Genomic DNA, 19,436 nt, shown 5'->3' with positions numbered 1-19,436 from the left:
GTTTATTGTGTTACCAGCGCTTCATATACCCGGGCCATTAATAACAATAATACAGTATATCAAATGATCTCGTGGGCGGATATAATTACACGCGGGCGGATGTGGCCCGCGCCCTTGAGTTTGACACATATGGACTAAATAGAACTTGAAAAGATATATTTTTTCAAATGTGATCGCACAATTCAAATTCGCCTCAATAAGTCATCCTCCCCTCGCTCTTACTTTTTTACCGTTCATCTAATGAATACACCGAGTATGGCTTTACCAAAACAATCATTGATGGCGAATAAAGTATCCATTATTCGAGTATGTAGATCGGGTATATATATATACATATATATATACCCACGTATCGCAGCGGAGACGTAGTGTGTTAAAGAAGCTATGAAAAAGAAAAGGGAACATTTTAAAAATAACGTAACATGACTGTCAATATACAGTAACTGTTTTGTGAGTTTTACTGAGTGTTGCTGTCATCAAGGATTTGATTATCATTATTTATTTCAATAAGGTTCGTATTTGTAGGATGTGTTGTGTTCAAGTTACATTCCGTGTTTGTCAATCGTTGTAAAGATGACAGGTTTCATTTATCGATTCGTTTCTTACTGCATCAATAAACAGCTCATCTTCTTCTTTATCTGAGACCCGACACACTGCATGCACTGGTTTTGTTTTTTTACACTGTCTTCCTTTAGCGGGACATTGACTTTTTCCACCGTGTGCTTTGTTTCCACAGTAGCTGCATTTATGAATATGCTTGTATGTATCAGACGCTTCATATTTTTTTGCTGCCTTTTCAATTGTGTAATTCGTTTTTTGTTCAGCGCTCTTTGGAACTGTTCCTTTTCGTCTGTACACTGCGTCAGTTCACGTGAGCCTCGGTGTACATGCATCGAAGTTTCCCAGCTGTGCTGGTGCCATGTCGTGCTATGTCCATAGCTGTATCTAATGTTACCGAAGTCCCGGCACTTAAAACTTTCTCTCGCAGTTACTGTTTCGCTGGTCAACAAATCCCAAAAAAGTTGGGACACATAGCAATAAGAGGCTGGAAAAAGTAAATTTGAGCATAACGAAGAGCTGGAAGACCAATAAACACTAATTGGTTCAATTGGCAACATGATTGGGTATAAAAAGAGCTTCTCAGAGTGGCAGTGTCTCTCAGAAGCCAAGATGGGTAGAGGATCACCAATTCCCACAATGTTGCGCAGAAAGATAGTGGAGCAATATCAGAAAGGTGTTACTCAGCGAAAAATTGCAAAGACTTTGCATCTATTATCATCAACTGTGCATAACATCATCTGAAGATTCAGAGAATCTGGAACAATCTCTGTGCGTAAGGGTCAAGGCCGTAAAACAATACTGGATGCCCGTGATCTCCGGGCCCTTAAACGACACTGCACCACAAACAGGAATGCTACTGTAAAGGAAATCACAGAATGGGCTCAGGAATACTTCCAGAAACCATTGTCAGTGAACACAATCCACCGTGCCATCCGCCGTTGCCAGCTGAAACTCTACAGTGCAAAGAAGAAGCCATTTCTAAGCAAGATCCACAAGCTCAGGCGTTGTCACTGGGCCAGGGATCATTTAAAATGGAGTGTGGCAAAATGGAAGACTGTTATGTGGTCAGATGAGTCACGATTCGAAGTTCTTTTTGGAAATCTGGGACGCCATGTCATCCGGACCAAACAGGACAAGGACAACCCAAGTTGTTATCAACGCTCAGTTCAGAAGCCTGCATCTCTGATGGTATGGGGTTGCATGAGTGCGTGTGGCATGGGCAGCTTGCATGTCTGGAAAGGCACCATCAATGCAGAAAAATATATTCAGGTTCTAGAACAACATATGCTCCCATCCAGACGTCATCTCTTTCAGGGAAGACCCTGCATTTTTCAACAAGATAATGCCAGACCACATTCTGCATCAATCACAACATCATGGCTGCATAGGAGAAGGATCCGGGTACTGAAATGGCCAGTCTGCAGTCCAGATCTTTCACCTATAGAGAACATTTGACGCATCATAAAGAGGAAGGTGCGAAAAAGAAGGCCCAAGATGATTGAACAGTTAGAGGCCTGTATTAGACAAGAATGGGAGAGCATTCCTATTTCTAAACTTGAGAAACTGGTCTCCTCGGTCCCCAGACGTCTGTTGAGTGTTGTAAGAAGAAGGGGAGATGCCACACAGTGGTGAAAATGGCCTTGTCCCAACTTGTTTGGGATTTGTTGACACCATGAAATTCTGAATCAACATATTTTTCCCTTAAAATGATACATTTTCTCAGTTTAAAGTTTTGTTCCATGATTTATGTTCTATTCTGAATAAAATATTAGAAGTTGGCACCTCCACATCATTGCATTCAGTTTTTATTCACGATTTGTATAGTGTCCCAACTTTTTTGGAATCCGGTTTGTATATATCTATGTGTACATGTATATGTATGTATATATATATATATATATATATATATATATATATATATATATATATATATATATATGTGTGTATATATATATATATATATATATATATATATATGTGTGTGTATATATATATATATATATGTGTGTGTATATATATATATATATATATATATATATATATATATATGTGTGTGTGTGTATATATATATATATATATATATATATGCCAGCAACACTCATCACAATGACAAAACAATTACATTGTCAATCATGTTACGTTATTATTAAAATGTTTCCTTTTCTTTTTCATTACTTCTTTAACTGCGAAGCGCGGGTATTTTGCTAGTTTTTGAATAAAAGCGCACTTGTTCTGTTATATTTGTACCTTTTTTGAAAGTGTTTCTTTGATATTTGGACTTTAGGCTTCATAAATATATACTGTAGTTTATGCCTACATTTTTGTCATTTACTACTAGAATATGAAAAATGTTTCTGTTTTAAAAATGTGTTTACACAGATTACTGTAGAAACGGAACACACATGAAATGTGTGTGTTCCAAATTACAATCTATTATTTCCACTCTAAAACTCCACTTCACTCCCAGATAATCAATCAAGGCAGGAACTGGGAGAACGTCTTGGCCGTTCTGAGGCGATTTGGGGTGGTATAAGGCTGCTTGCTGCTTCGGCTTATCGACACAACCAAGGAGGTATCAGAGCTAATCAGTGAAATTACCAGAAGAGATCTAGAACATGCCAGTGGCCTCATGCATAACGCCATGCGTAGAATTCACACTATAACATGACATAAGCCGAAATGTGCTTATGCACTGAAAAATCCAGATGCAGGAAACTGTGCACACTCCAACATCCGCGTTCTTCCTTTCCATAAATCCCAGTCAGCTTGAAAAGTAATGCCCATGCACGCGCTTGCTGTCCTGCCCAAACTCCTCCCAGAATTACGCCTCTTTGAATATGCAAATCAATATAAATAGCCCTTGAGCTAAGTGTTCTGTGAAAAGAAAATGGGAAAAGCACGGGGGGGGAAATATAAGAATTTTAGCGAGTACCAAGTGGAGGCAAAGGAAAAACATACTATTTGTTGATTTAAACAGTGGAATAAACAACAAAAGGAAGTTGATAGAGTGACATAGCATGTCGGAGAAACTCAGAAGCTCAAGTTCACAAAGTCACAGTGCCAAAATAAAAAAGAAAGCACATATTAAAGTCACCATGAAAAGGCGAGTTGTAGCCCACCGTCTGAGCTTATTAGGGTACAGACAAAAAAAATAGGCACGCAGTGGGGAAAAAAAGCACAAAATGTCAACTTTAATCTCGAAATTTCCACTTTAATGACGTAGTTTGTCATTAAAGTAGAACATCATAAACTTCATCCTAAATTCATTTAATTTACTAGTTTCTCAAATCCCATTGTAACTAAAGTAGCACATTAAATGCTTTGGTTTGTATTTGATCTTCAATGTGCTCTATGTGTGTGAATCACTAAGTGCTTCTGTTCTTTCTTTTTCTCCGACAGGACACAGAATCCATTACTTTCGTGATATTACAGCTCTCTGAATAATTAAAAAACTGAGATGTATATGTGATATAATTTTCATGATGATTGGAATGAAAGCATGTTATTAAACATGGGAACACGATGGCACAGTGATTGCTCATGTCTCGCACAAGATGCTGTTGCACCATGCGCGACCTTCGATGAAATAATTTATTGTAGCAGTACTGTCTCTTTCAAACATACTAACCTCCAATTCCTGTTGTTACTTTTCTTTCCTCAAATACCCATTCGCCACACAATCAGCTCTGTAATAGACGTTAAGCCATCTGTAAGCTTACAGCGACGATTCTTCAAAACGTTTAGGGAACACTAAAATATCTTCATAGTACGTGTTTAATTATTCTATCCATCTATCCTTCCAGTGTCGCGCCAGCCTCAGCAAATATACAGCACGCAAGGGAGGAAAAATACGTGAACTTGCTAGCGCTGTGGCACCATATCCTCACATGTTTAATTATTAACAATACAGATTATTTAAATGAAGTTAAAGTTTTATCTGTATAATATAATCAACATATTTTGCTGTATTTCATCTTAAAAAAGATATCGTCATCATACGTAAATACGCGATTTATAAAGTGAAGCAGGTTGTGTAATATTATAACTGTAGTGCTTGATGCTGTATACCGATAATTCTCTTTCCGATCAGCTGCTGCTGTGATTCCCCACTCAGATACAGTGATATAAATACTCAGAGTGGTGCAGTGAGAGTAATATGGAAAAAGATGATCCGCTGTGGCAACCCTTAAAGGGAGCAGCTGAAAGAAGAAAAAGAAGAAGAAGATGGTGCAGTGAGAGTAAATTTATGGTATTTGGAATACTATGGCTATTCCCTAGGCCATTATATTGTTACAGGTAATCTACAATCAGATGCATTACACTAATAAACAATATGCAGTTAGTTTCAGTGTATTTATAAAGCCGCATCAGAAATGTGGTTCTAAGAAATAAAGGGTAACTACACAGGAGCAGTAGCACTGCTTTGACACTGGGTGCCGCCAGTCTGCAAAACCGAGCGGAGAACTTGCGTACGACAGGGTATGAGTGTACCGTGGAAAAGTGGGTGGCTATATTCCAATTGTAGCTTTTATACCTCATGATTTAAACGTGGAAACGTTCTTACACAACATTTCTTTGCGTATGCACCGTTTATGCATGAGCCCCCAGGTGTCCAAATGAGGCACTTCATAGGAAAATACGGGCTCAGCATTCAGAACTCAACCTCCTGACAACTACAGAAAGAGAACAACTCATTTTTAAATCAAGACATCATTACTATGAACATGGAGAGAAAGCTAATAAGATCTTAGCTCAACAAATCCACAAGCATAAAGGTCGCAATGCAATACCAGCAATAACCAACACAGAGACAAAATCATTGACCATAAAAATATAATGCAAACATTTACAGACTACTTTAAGTCCTTATATTCTACTGAGTTTAAAGAAGACAAGATACAACCCAATGCATTTCTGGATGCATTACAGATACCACCACTAGATACTTTCAGTGCAGAGGAACTGGATAATCCTCTGGCACTCGGAATTACTAGATGCTATAAATTAACTTCAGAGTGGAAAAGCAGCAGGCCTGGATGGCTACCCTGCTGAATTGTATAAAAAAATCTCAATTAAGATAGCTCCCCTTTTATTAGCAACATTTGCAGAAGCTAGAGTCAATAAAATTCTACCTCAAAATAAGGGCTTTTACAATGTGCATCATACAGACCAATTTCACTTCTGAACAATGATGTTGAGATACTCTCCAAAGTCCTAGCTAGAAGTATTAAGAAAGTGTTTCCTTTGGTAATATCAAAAGACCAAATTGGATTTATTAAAGGCAGACACTTAACTTCCAATTTTCAACGCCTGTTTAATGTTATACATTCACCCAGAAAGTCTAACACTCAGGAGATATTATCATCGTTGGATGCAGAAAAAGCATTAAATATTGTTGAATGCAACTATTTTTTCACTACATTGGAGAAATTTGGGTTTGGCTCAAACATTTGTGCATGGATACAACTACTGTATACCAGTCCAGAAACTTTCAGTTTGTATTAACATTAATTCAGACTTCTTCAAACTAGAATGTGGTATTAGACAAGGATGTCCCTTGTCACCTCTACATTTTGCAATTGCAATTGAGCCACTAGCAGTTCACTATCGAAATGCTTATGAGACAAAGGGGATTATCAAAGAAGTACTTGAACAGAAAATTTCTCTGTATGCAGATGATATGGTAATGTATATATCAGATCCACAAAATACTGTGCCTGCAGTGCTAACAGCACTAGCAGAATTTCAAAAGATTTCTGGTCTCAGAATGAATTTGAATAAAAGTGTGCTCTTTCCAGTGAATTCTCAAGCACACAATATTAGATTGAACACCTTCGCTTTTATCATCGCAGATCAGTTTAAATATCTAGTCGTAAACATCACAAGTAAACATAAAGCTCATTATTAACAAAATGTTACCGTCTGCATGGAAAAAATTAAACAAGACTTGCCAGATGGTCTACCCTTCATTTCCTTTTAGCTGGAAGAATTAATATTGTCATGATTAATATCCTTCCTAAGCTTCTTTTTCTATTTCAAAACATCCCAATATACATCAATAAATCATTTTTTAAGAAATTACATTCAACCATAACCTCATTTATTTGGAATCCAAAACATCCATGTATCCAATGGGCAACCCTATAAAGACAAAAGGAAGAAGTTGGCATCGCTATACCTTTCAATTTTATTACTGGGCGGGAAATATACAAGCTATAAAAACCTGGATATTGACACAAATAGATGAACATACACAGGCTTGGTCTGCAATAGAAATAAAATCCTGCAGTAGTTCTTTATATTCCTTGCTTTGTGCCCCAATAAGTACAAGTCATCGCCAATATACTAACAACCCAATTGTGTTTCACTCACTCAGAATATGGAACCAATGTAGGAAGTATTTTAACACAGAGAAGCTTTTATCTGTGGCACATCTGCACCAGAACCACCTTTTTCCACCCTTTCAAGCGTACACAGTTTTTAATGTCTGAAAAACATTCAGGATTAAATCACTTAGAGATATGTACATAGACAACGTCTTTGCATCCTACGAACAATTACACTCCAAATTTAACTTTCCAACAACACATTTCTTTCACTATTTTCAAATTAGAAACTTTGTTAAACAAAACATGCCCAATTTTCCTCACCTCCCACCTACCTCTATTCCGGAAAAAATATTGATCAGTCTTGAGGACTCTGACAGCATCTCCATAATATAAAAAAACATTTTAAAGTCCTTCCCTTTCAAAAATCCCAGAGTACAGTGGGAAAAGGATCTCTCACTTAACATCTCAGGAAAGGAGTGGAAGGTAGCAATGTGCAGAATTCACTCGCGCTCCATATGCGCAAAGCATACATTCAACTTAAAATTATATATCGAGCACATCTTGCTTAAAATTGTCCAAAATGTTTCCAGCCTCATTGGGCCATATGTTTTGGGCGTGCACCAAATTAACATCATTTTGGACCAAAATCTTTAAATGCCTTTCAGACAGCTTTGGTGTCACAATCACTCCTAATCAATTAACAGCTGTGTTTGGTGTAATTCCAGATGGGTTTTAAGTAGAGAAGGACAAACAAACTAATTGCCTTTACTACATTATTGACATGTAGACTTCTCTTGCTCACCTATTTTAAGTCAGTGGGTAACTGATGTTATACGAGTATATTATCTGATATTGGAAAAAATCAAATTCTCACTTAGAGGATCCATACAAAACATTTTTTAAAATCTGGCAAGATCTAATCAATAACATCTTAGAATAAGCATTTAATCTGAAGAAGAGGATTCTCTTCCCCTTTTTTTATTCTATTTATTTTTACTCATTTATTAATTTATCTATTTAATTTTACTAGTTTAAAGTTTTACTTTGTTGGGTTGATTTGTTTTGAACCTAGTTTTTTTAAACTTGACCTGCTTGTATGGAATGTTACTTGATTTTAATAAAATCAACAAAATGCTTAAAAAAATTGCTGATGACATAGTGATGCTCAGTTTCATCTCTAACAATCATGAGACAGCATACATGGAGGAGGTAGAGAACTTGGTATCGTGTTGTCAGGAGAACTGCCCCCAAATGAATATCAGCAAAACCAAGGAGCTGGTGGTGGAGTTCAGTAGGAGACAGCACCACAATGGAGTTGGTGAGCAGCCTCAAATATCTGGGCATTCACATCACTATAGACTGAACATATTCAAGCCAAGGTCAAAAAGGCAAGACTGCATGTTATCATATAAGACAGCTGAGGACGTTTTGGGTCTCTTCAGTGATCTTTTTACTCTGGCGCTGTAGAAAGTGTCTTGACTCAGAACATCACCTCCAAGTTTGGGAACAGCTTTGCATGGTACATTGAGGAACTACAGAGAGCAATCCGAGTGGTAGAACCCTGCACCCAATTTTATCTATCATTTATTCAGGATATTTATACCAGGAGATGCAGTACCACAGCAGCTAGGATCATCAGAGACTTATCTCATCCCAGAAACTATTTGTTCAACCTGCTGAAATCAGGCAAACGCTTTAGAAATATTATGGGCAAAACAGAGAGGCTCAGGGGGGATTCTATACACAGGCCATAATACTTCTTAACCTGGACATACTACCACAACTTTTTTGAACTGTTCACTACATGATGTTCATAACATAAACTGACCTCTGCACCTCATTGTATCTCAGCTGCCACCATGTCATTTAAGTCTATTTACATTAAAACTAGCACTCTGTACTTTACAGTACATAGGTATTTTATTTTACTACATTTGCACATTGTTGAAATCTTGTTTATAACTGTAATGCTATTTGCAGTATATTTTTTCTTTATATATTGTATCACTTTAATTAATTTTATTTAATCTATAAATTTTATTACACAGTCATATGGCTGATTCAGGGCACATTTAACTACATGTTGTAGGTATACAACTGTGTATGTAACAAAGAATCAATCGGTCAATAAATCAAATGTAACCTACTGTTTGAAAAATATTATATTTTATAAGTAATTAAGTTTTTATTAACATATTTAGTTTATTTTTTGTAAGTAAAGAGTAAAATAACTAAGCTACTTTTAAAGTAGTTTTAGTTACTTTTAACAGTAATGTTCCCCAACAGTGGATGTCATTAAATGAGTGCTAGTCAAACATTACACGGTGGAAAACAACATGGAAATAATGCTAAAAATATTATATTTTTGTTTCATCCAGCTATTTCTATACAGATGAATGGAAACCGTTGTAATGATTATGCATAATAAACATGGCCAGCTCAAATAATTATGATCAGGCAATCATGTAATAATTGTTACAGGCCTAGTCACAGATTGTCTTTTTATAATGTATCATCCACTTTTCTACTGCAATAATTATTTTAATCATATTCACTAAAGAGAAAAATATTCACAAAATATAGTACTTTCTTGCAATTACAAGGGCAGATTATTCTATGATAGGGTTTTCTTTTTCATGAATGTTATTGGTGAAAAATATGGTGGTGCACATACACAACATGCAACATCTTCAAAAAACTTGAAGCAGAAACACAAAAGAAGCTAGGGGTGGTTAGGCATATTCCAAGGAAACATTTCACATACAAGAACCAGCCAAGGTAGTCAAGTTTGTTTCCCAGCTGGGTTGCAAACACTCCAAATGATAATCAGCAATGAAATTAATGCAGAAAATTATTTCAAACGACTTTTGGTATATAAAACAATGTATCTTTTAGGCAAGTAGCTAAAAGGGAAAAAGTCTACATACAGATTGAAAATACTGCAAAAGTGTGAGTTCTCTGTTAAATCAAACACCTGTGTCCAGGAGCAACACTGGTTGGTTCAGAAAGAAATAAACTAGTCTGCAGAAAGCAGAGAAGCAGAAGAGGAAGAAAGACAAACTGGAGAGGAGGACAGTTGGCTTGGTTTGCCTCAAGATGTCATTGTCCGTATATACAAGCAGCTTATACAGTGGACTAAGATTAACTAAGCACAGTTTTGTTAATGCACCAGTTTAGCAATATACACTGCTCAAAAAATAAAGGGAAAGCTTAATCATCACAGTCTAAAACTAAGTCAATTAAGCTTCAGTGATATCAGTCTATCCAGTTAGGAAGCATAAGCAATTGTGAATTACATTCACATGCATTGGTACAAACGAAAGTGACAACAGGTGCACTGGAGAGTAAACAGCAAGACAAACCTCAAAAAAGGTAATGGTTTTGCAGGTGGTGGTTACAGACAATTTCTCTCTCCTTATCTTCCTTGACTGATTCTTCTCTAGCTTTGTGTTTTGCTAGTGTCCTTGTCACAACTGGTGGCATGAGGAGGTACCTGCAGCCGATTCAGGTAACACAGGTAGTCCAGCTCCTCCGGAATGGCACATCCATAAATCTTGTTCCAAGAAGGTTTGCTGCATCTCCCAGCACAGTCTCTAAAGCATGTAGGAGAAACTAGGAGATGGGCCATTACATGAGGAGAGCTGGACAGGGCCACAGATGCATCAGCCCAACAGCAGGACAGGAATCTTCTCTTTGAAACAGGACGAGCACTGCCAGAGCCTTACAAAATGACCTCCATCTGGCTACTGGTGTGCATTTTTCTGACCAAACTGTCAGAAACAGACAACATGAGGGTGGCATGAGGGCCTGACATCCTCTAGTGGGACCTGCACTCACAGCCCATCACTGTGCAATTCAGTTGGCATTTGCCAGAGAATACCACAATTGGCAGCTCTGCCATTGGTGCCCCATTCTCTTCACGAATGTGAAAAAGTCTGGAGATGCCATGGTGGACATTATGCAGCCTGCAACATCATCCACAGCATGATTGTCGGGTTAGTGATGCTCTGGGGATTCATATCCTTGGAGGGCCGCACAGACCTACACGTGCTAGGCAACAATATACCCTGACTGTTTTTATTTACCAGGATGAAATCCTCAGACCCATTACACTGGTGCAGTGGGCCCTGGGTTCTCCTGGTTCAGGATAATGCCCGGCCTTATCTAGCCAGAGTGTGTAGGCAGATTCTGGATGATGAAGGCATTGATGCCACTGACTGATTCATATGTTCCCCAGACCTGAATCCAATTGAGAATCTCTTCGAAATTATGTATCAGTGCATCTGATGGCAACAAGTAGTGCAACAGACTGTCCAGGAACTCACTGTTGCCTTGATCCAGGTGTGGGAGAAGATCCCCCAGGACACCATCCACTGCCTCATCTGGAGTATGACCAGAGGTTGTCAGGAGTGCATACAGGAATGTGGGGGCCATACACACTACTGTATCATATTATGAGTTGCAATGATGAAATTCACACAAGTTGCATTAGCCTGTGATTCCTATTTTTTACTATGATTTTAGGTGTGATGTTGAATCCAGCCCACAATGGGTTGGTGATTTTGGTTTTCATTGACTGTTGTTACATCATTGTCTTCTCAATGAAATACATAGTATTACTCAGTAAAGATTTTCCACTTGAATATTTTGTTCATTGAGATCAAATGTGTGATAAGTGTTTCCTTAATTTTTTTGAACGGTGTATATCAATAATCTACAATATTATGTGGCACTGAACGGCAGCTCCTTTTTATTAAAAAAGCAATAGCACGTTAACAAGGAATATAATGCTTATTTGTAACATTTATTGAAAAAATATGGAACTGCAAAGAACTTTAAGAGGAAAAAAATAATATTGTAATGTAGGATAAGTTCAATTTAAAACAGCTATCATAATGGATCATTAAAACCTTTTGAGGTACTAATAATTTTGATCAATGGGAAAAGATGGGACTAGCTCCACTTATTTAGAATACTGTTTTTGTTTGATCCATACAGTTACTTTCTGTAAACTGTCAGAATGAGGTTAAGGAATATTATTCCCTAACACTTTGTATTACAATATTTTTAAAAATGTTTTACAAATAACTAAAATATGAGAGGGGACCCAGAATTGTTTAAATAAAAAAAAATTACTAAACAAAGCAATTCCATTTTAGTAACACTTGAGATGCAATACACTTGGACCCTGTGTTTCTTCCACTCCCAGAAATGTTTCCTGTACTCATCTTTTTGTATCATGTTTAGAGACCCCTATGATTTTTTCCCCCACATTTCATCCATAGTAGCAAAATGGCTCCCCATCAGTCTCAATTTAATTTCGGTAACAAAAAGATCTCAAGAGATTTGGTGAACTTGGGGGTGAGGGGGTGGGGCGGGGGGACAACGGTGCAAGGAAACCACCACATGGTTTTTGTTCAAAAACTCAGACTAATAACGCAGCGTGTGCAGGTGCACTGTCATGATGCAATGGTGTGTGCAGGTGTGCTGCCATGGTGCAAAATGTTTGTGTTTGCCACTCCCCTAGACTTTTTTCCCCTGATGCTTTCTCACAGAAGCCTCAGTAATGTAATGTTGGTGGGAACAACCTCTTCACAAGTCTTTCAATATCATAAAATGTGATAATCATTGTCTTTATGTTCAATATCATCTGAAACGTGCAAAAAAAACAAACAAAAAAAAATCCCCTAAGTGACACAAAATGTTACAAAATAAGCACTTAATCAAACTAGTACAATGCCACATGGAGTACTGATTAACAAGACTGCAGGCATATGATACCTAGTGGAATAGTCAATAACTATACTCTACTTTCATGCCATTGACCAATTAAAGGAATTTTTGGAAATCCCCTCAAACGACAACGGCACTTTAGTTTAAAATGCTAATGCTAATAATACATCCCCATATTTAAATAAAAAAATAAAATAAAATTGTGCACAAATACATTATTTAACAAAAATGATTGTGATCAATAATCCTTCAAAGCCCCTGCAGCAGTATTCTGTTACAGTACAGAGTATAGTAAATATAAAAAAGTAAGCAGATAGATAAATAAAATACATAAGTGTATTTGTACAATAACATGTATACAAAAAATGTTTAGAGTTACACAAAATAATGTGTTTTGTAGTTTACCACTAGCTATAGTCAAGAAATTAAACTGGCAGTAATAAATTATAATTATTCAAATATGCTTCAGTAACATACAGTATTTTATGACATGAGTAGATAATTATAAATAAAATTTACAAGCATGTTGTTTTTTTTTTTACAATTAAATATTTTGATTATAAATTAGCTGGCACTTCTTTTAAACACACAAACCTACCTTATTGTTTCTGCCATTTTAGTGCTTTCTCTCTTCCGATCATCAGTCAATCGACGAATAAAATAAATAAAATCAAGACCACAGCAAAAGACACTGCCAACAGCACTTAGTAATACTAGTTTGCTGTCATCAGCAGCTGCAGTGTTTAGTGCACTCTGGACTTCCTTCATTACCTGGAAAGACAATCACTACTTACTTAGACGGCCAAGATTAAAAAAAATCAAAACTTTTGAAAAATAAAACTTTTGAAAAATTAAACAAGAACAAAATAAAAATCAGGGAACAGCAATGTACTAATGAACCCAATGGGTATGCAATTGGAGTGCCCAGGGCTACAAGAAAAAAGTTCTGCCTTATGCAACCTTGAATTAGATTGAGTAAGTCTGAGAGTGTTATTTACACCTTTGGTTTTGTATTCAAATGTGAATTGTAAAGTTACTAGGACAACTTTTGGAGAATATTTAAAAGTTGCTGGAGATGTACATTTTTGTTTTCTAGACAAAGGCAAAGGTATAACATGCTTATTCTCAAAGAAAGGCTTCTAAATGGAGGACTTTGTTTGTGTTACTACACATAGATTTTTTTCAACACCTTATTTTCCATAACTGCTCATCTGAGCTTCTATTCTATGACATTGGTAACATAACAATAGTAGATTTAACTTATTGCTTTGCACTTATTTCATTTGCATTGTATGCCCCAGCTAGCCCAAGCTAATTTTTTTCACTCTGTCTGTGCTTTTTCTTTTTTGTCTGTGTTTCATTCCAAACAAATTCTAAATGTGTAAATGATTGATAGTGACAAAATTTGTAAGCTGAACATAGTGGACAAATTTCAGACATAAAACACTATATACACATATGGTTCAAACTGCACCATAGCTTGATGTTGGTCCAAAGGAAATGCCTGTATATATGCTACAGAATTTCTCCATGAAGATCACCTTGTGATCAGGAGTTAGGTAGAAACAAGGCCATACTGTTTTGGTCTCCTCAACCTTTTTAGTAATGACTTATGTGACAACTACTGAGTAAAACCATCAGTTTTCTCAAACATTAATGGACAACAAAATAATAATAATAAAAATGTTGTGATAGTATGGAAAATACAAATTAAAACAAAAGCAGTGATCTCAGAATTCACTTTGACTTGTATTAACATCACAAACGGTATAAAGACAAGATATTTTATATTTAGTCTGATCAACTTTATTTTTTCATAAACATACATCCATCTTCATCATTGAGGGCCTTCAACACATTCCAAAAAAGAGATGGGATGGGGCAATTTAGGACCAATAATAAGTTACAAAAAGAAAACAATGATGTGAGGAGAAACAGATGATGTTTAATTAATTTTGTACTCATGCTTTGGCATAAATGCTGCATCTAGTAACATCCTTTACTCATCTTTGAAGGCATCATTAATGGTGAAAAGTACATGCAGATTTTGGAGCAACATATGCTACCTTCAAGATTTTACCTCTTCAATAGACCTCCATGCCTATTTCACAAAAATGCAAGACAATGCAAAACCACATTCTCCATCCATTACAAAGGATTGGCTGCACGGGAAGAGGGTGCACCTGACCTGTCTCTAACTGAGAATTTCTGGCACATTTTGAAACAAATAAATGTGACAATGAAGACCCCAAGCTGTTGCACAACTTAACACCTATCTGAATGAAGAGTAGGATAGTATTATACCTGAAACACTCAATAAACTGGTGTTTTCAGTAACTATGCATTTGTTAAGTGTTGTGAGAAGGAAAGGAAATGTTACAAAGTGGTAAATTCTTTAACTGTCCAAACTTTTTTTAATGCATTGCATGTATCAACATTTATTTTTGAAAACAAAATAAAATTTATTATTTGTAAAATCAAATCAAATAATTGTCTGTTACATTCTTTTCAGGTCAAGGATCATTTCCTATCATTTAATAATCAGTGCTTTCTGTTTTTATTTGCATTTGTCATACCTTCTATCTTTTTCCAAGTTTGGATTGTATTATACTTGCCTCTCTTCACACACATTTGTTTAATATTCATAAATTCTGCACGGGTGTATTTTAATTAAACAAGTCAGTTAGAGAAATGTGTACAAGTTAAACATAAAATACAGTAATTCTCGCAACAAATGTATGAAATCTGCAACATAAAAGAAAACAGAATAATAAAACAACCTTGCATAAAATATGCACTTTCTTAAACAAAACAAAACCCTCAAACCTAATAACAAAAACTAAGGAGAACAGGTTTATGTGAGTATTAAAACACTGAAACTCTAAACAGACAAGAATAATTATATAATTATTATTATAATTTCATATGTACTGACTGCATGCATATCCAAAACTTAAAAAAAAAAACACACATATACCATAAGTTTCCAGTTACTGTGTGCATTGGTACTATGAATCCCTGGGTTTTCCTGCTAACATACACACACACGCACAATGATAGGCAAACAGTATAAGTATTGACACATGTACACTTACACAGAACACAACATACTTTACAACCTAAAATGTTATGATTTATTAAACTATTGCTTACATTTTTCTAATAATACTTAAAAATGTTTGATATTTCATTAGCTTATACCAAACCATATGTATTTGTTTGCTTAGTTTATAAACACCAAGACAAGATAAATAAAATAAAAAAAAAAAACATTAATCAAGTCCCACTTGTGAAAATACATTTTCTTATTTTACGTATAAGTATTCCGTCTCAAAAATAAGATTATTCTGAGGATACCTTAGAATAAAAATAGTGATTACAGTAGAACGATCCAGATTCATCTAGTTTTGTGCTTATTTTAAATATGTAAGCTTCTATCTCACTATTTGTCAAGAGGTTACCATCTGCACATGTCATACAAAAAAAATCTATGAATCTGTGAATTAACTATTAGTGGAATAGTAATTTTGTCATGTTGAATTGGTTCTAATGTATCAAAAGATCCCTATATTGAAAGCAATAAAAGTGGTCAGTTTCTCAATGATGAAGGAGACAGGATAAAACTACTAATTTCAAAATCAAAGCTGAGATTTAGCAGAACAGGGTAACAGTCTATCCTTCCCAGAAGGTGCAACCTTTATAATTTTACTTAAAAGCAAACCTGAAATTCTACCTCTGATTTTTAAAGTGAAATCGACAAATTGGCTTTTAGACCAAGCCGCAACAAGCTACTTAAAAATTCAATTAATGCAGTATGAAATACAGTAAAAGGAGGTAAGGAGGAATCTCACTAAGTAGGACAGAGGAAAAAAAATCTAATGCATTTATTTTAAGTAGAACTGATTACTGCAATCCTTTGTTGTTCTACTTTTGATCTGTACTTACTTCCAGTACTACTACATAACACCTTTCGCCTAAGTCTTTATACTGACTTTCACTTAAGTTTAGGGTAGGTTTCAAAATATTTATTATAACATACAAAATCAAATTACATAGTAAAACACACATTATAAAGTTTGTATTATGATCACAAAACACATACAGTGGAACCTCGGTTCATGACCATAATTCGTTCCAAAACTCTGGTCGTAAACCGAGTTGGTCGTGAACTGAAGCAATTTCACCCATAGGATTGTATGTAAATACAATTACAATCCGTTCCAGACCCTACGAACTGTATGTAACTATGTAAATATATGTAAAGATTAAGCACAAATATAGTTAATTACACCATAGAATGCACAGTGCAATAGTAAACTAATGTAAAAACATTGAATAACACTGACACAAAACACCCAGGCTCCCTGCTCAGCTACACAAGCAGGCTCGCTCGTGCTCTCTCTCTCTGTAGCACAAACCCCACACCCCCCTCTGTCAGCAGCACGCGCTCGCTCTCTCTCTCGCTCTCTCTCTCTCTCTCTCTACGCTGGCTCTCTCTCTCTCTCTCTCTGAACAGAGGGGAACATTTGAACAAATCCGAACTTGAATTTAAAAACCAACCACAAGCAACCAAAAAAGTAACAAGATCACGCTATTTTAGCCTTACAGCCCGATCGCTGTAAACACTTTTTTTAAAATGAGTTTTAAGCACAGCAGAAAAAAAAGGAACATTAGAACAAATCTGAAATTTATTTAAAAACCAACCACAAGCAGTCAAAAAAGTAACAAGATCACGCTACAGTATTTTAGCCTTACAGCCGATCGCTGTAAACACTTTTTTTAAAATGAGTTTTAAGCACAGCAGAAAAAATGAACATTTGAAAAAAGAGAAACGTAACATTGCAACTAATCACGCTATGAACAACTCCATCTGTAAACACTTTAATGAGTTTTAAGCAGAGGGAAAAAAGCGAACATTTGAAAAAAGAGAAAAGTAACATTGCAACAATTCACACTACGAACTGAAAAGTTAACTTTTGAAAAATCCGTAATACAAAAACCACCAAAAAAACTAACCTTGCATGAGTCGACTTTTGGCATGAAGTGAGGAGGAAGAGTCTGGCTCCACAATGGAGGGATGTTTTCCTTCAGGTGTTTTCTCTCTTGTGATTTCTTGGGTTTCTGGTGTTTTTAGCTGTTTAGCTGGTGGGAGTGAAAGCCTCATGCAGCCATTCCAAAAACAAAGTCTTTGTGACCTGACCCTTCTTGTTTGCCCTCCACATTACTGGCAGTCGGGCTTCGTTTACATTGTGCTGCTTGAAAGCACGAGGGTTCTCAAATTGGTAACTGAGTAAACTGGTAAACAGTTTTTCTACCTCTTCAAGCACATGAAGCCTCTGCCTGGTTAACGCTGTAACTCCTTTTGCAATATCAGCTGCTTTAATAGATTCTTTCTGCTTAAGAATAGTCGAAATCATAGATTTTTGTACTCGGCGGCAAGATCACTAACATGAACGCCACGCTCCAACTTTTCCATAATTGTTTTCTTTACTTTGATTTCAGTTTTCTTCTCACCACTCTTCACTTGCTTAGAAGCCATAGTTAACTGCAAAAGCACACAAAATACTGTAGAGCACAAAGAGAGTGCAGGTAAAGCACGCACGTCTGACTGAGAACAATGAACAGGGAGCGGCTCTGCTAAACACTAGAATTACCAGAGCCTACGAAAAAACTCGTAATTCCGTCCCACCTTAAACTGCTTCTTAAATCCCTTCACACCTCTCCATGCGCCTTTGTCTCTAAATGTGCTGATAAAGAGAAGCTAGAGCAGCCGGCTATTCCATCCCCACCAATTTAGAACGTGCACGAACTTCTCTCAGCTCATGCCTTGATTGAGTATCTGGGAGTGAAGTGGAGTTTTAGAGTGGAAATAATAGATCGTTGTTTGGAACACACGCATTTCATGTCTGTTCCGTTTCTACAGTAATCTGTGTCAACACATTGTTAAAACAGAAACTTTTTTATATTCTAGTAGTAGATGACAAAATGTAGGCATAAACTATATAATGTATGAAGCCTGAAGTCCAAATAGCAAAGAAACATTTTCACAAGAATAACACAATTGCACTTTTATTCAAACATATAACTGCAGAAACAAAAAGCGCCTTAACATGCGACATTGACACCAGTTTACTGTAACTGACTCCGTGGTTCAATAGATTCAGCCCCGCTTGGAATCAAGGGTGCGGGTTCGATCCTGCCCCTCCGTTTTGAGAAGTAAACTGCTCTTAGTCTTACTGTTTTAGAATAAAAGCATACATTTGATTTCAGTCTGTAACAGCCGGTGCAATTTATGATCTTTGTAAAGGTTATCTTTTTTTTTTATTCACTTTTCACTCTCTCATTGCGTTCAGAATCAATCCATACAACCCCATCTGACACGGCTGTTTTCACTAAAGACGCGCTATAGCTCTGCAGTGTACCACGATGCATACTAACGCTAACCCCCCAAGGTTCTGACACACAAACGCTGGCGAAGCTGCCTTCTTCGTATCTCACCGTCACTTGCTTTTCTTTTATTCAGTGTTCCTGCCAGTCCCGCATGTTGCTGTATGCTTTTCTTTTGTACTCCAGGACATGCAGAGGAAAGAATGGTAAAGACCAGTAACCGGTAGCTATATGCAATCATCAGACACTCCCCATCTGCCCGTGTCGTTCAAACACAGGAACATATATTGGTGTAAAAGTATAACAAAAGTGCACTTTTATTCAAGTGCACTTTTTCCATCGCCTTTTCCTGTAAGAAGCAGTGTACACACTTCTCTCTATGCTGTGGTTTCTATTACACACCTGAAAGAAAGAGACAATACATAT

The 19,436-nt window shown here is 36.4% G+C and overlaps 1 protein-coding gene across 2 annotated transcripts in view; it reads right to left on the bottom strand.

Moving 5' to 3' along the window:
- cdyl (chromodomain protein, Y-like) overlaps nucleotides 1-19,436 on the bottom strand; it is a 248,496-nt gene that overhangs the window by 40,141 nt on the left and 188,919 nt on the right. Inside the window, exon 4 of one of the 2 annotated variants that reach the window (XM_039753356.1) lies at nucleotides 13,222-13,394. The exons of the other annotated variant lie outside the window; for it this stretch is intronic. Coding sequence (XP_039609290.1) covers nucleotides 13,222-13,394 — 173 coding nt within the window. The remainder of the gene's footprint in view (nucleotides 1-13,221; nucleotides 13,395-19,436) is intronic. 2 annotated transcript variants of the gene reach the window in all.

This window comes from Polypterus senegalus, chromosome 5 (assembly GCF_016835505.1).
Source record: "Polypterus senegalus isolate Bchr_013 chromosome 5, ASM1683550v1, whole genome shotgun sequence".
In the NCBI taxonomy this organism is placed as follows: domain Eukaryota; kingdom Metazoa; phylum Chordata; class Cladistia; order Polypteriformes; family Polypteridae; genus Polypterus; species Polypterus senegalus.
This window is presented reverse-complemented; position numbering and strand designations above follow the sequence as displayed.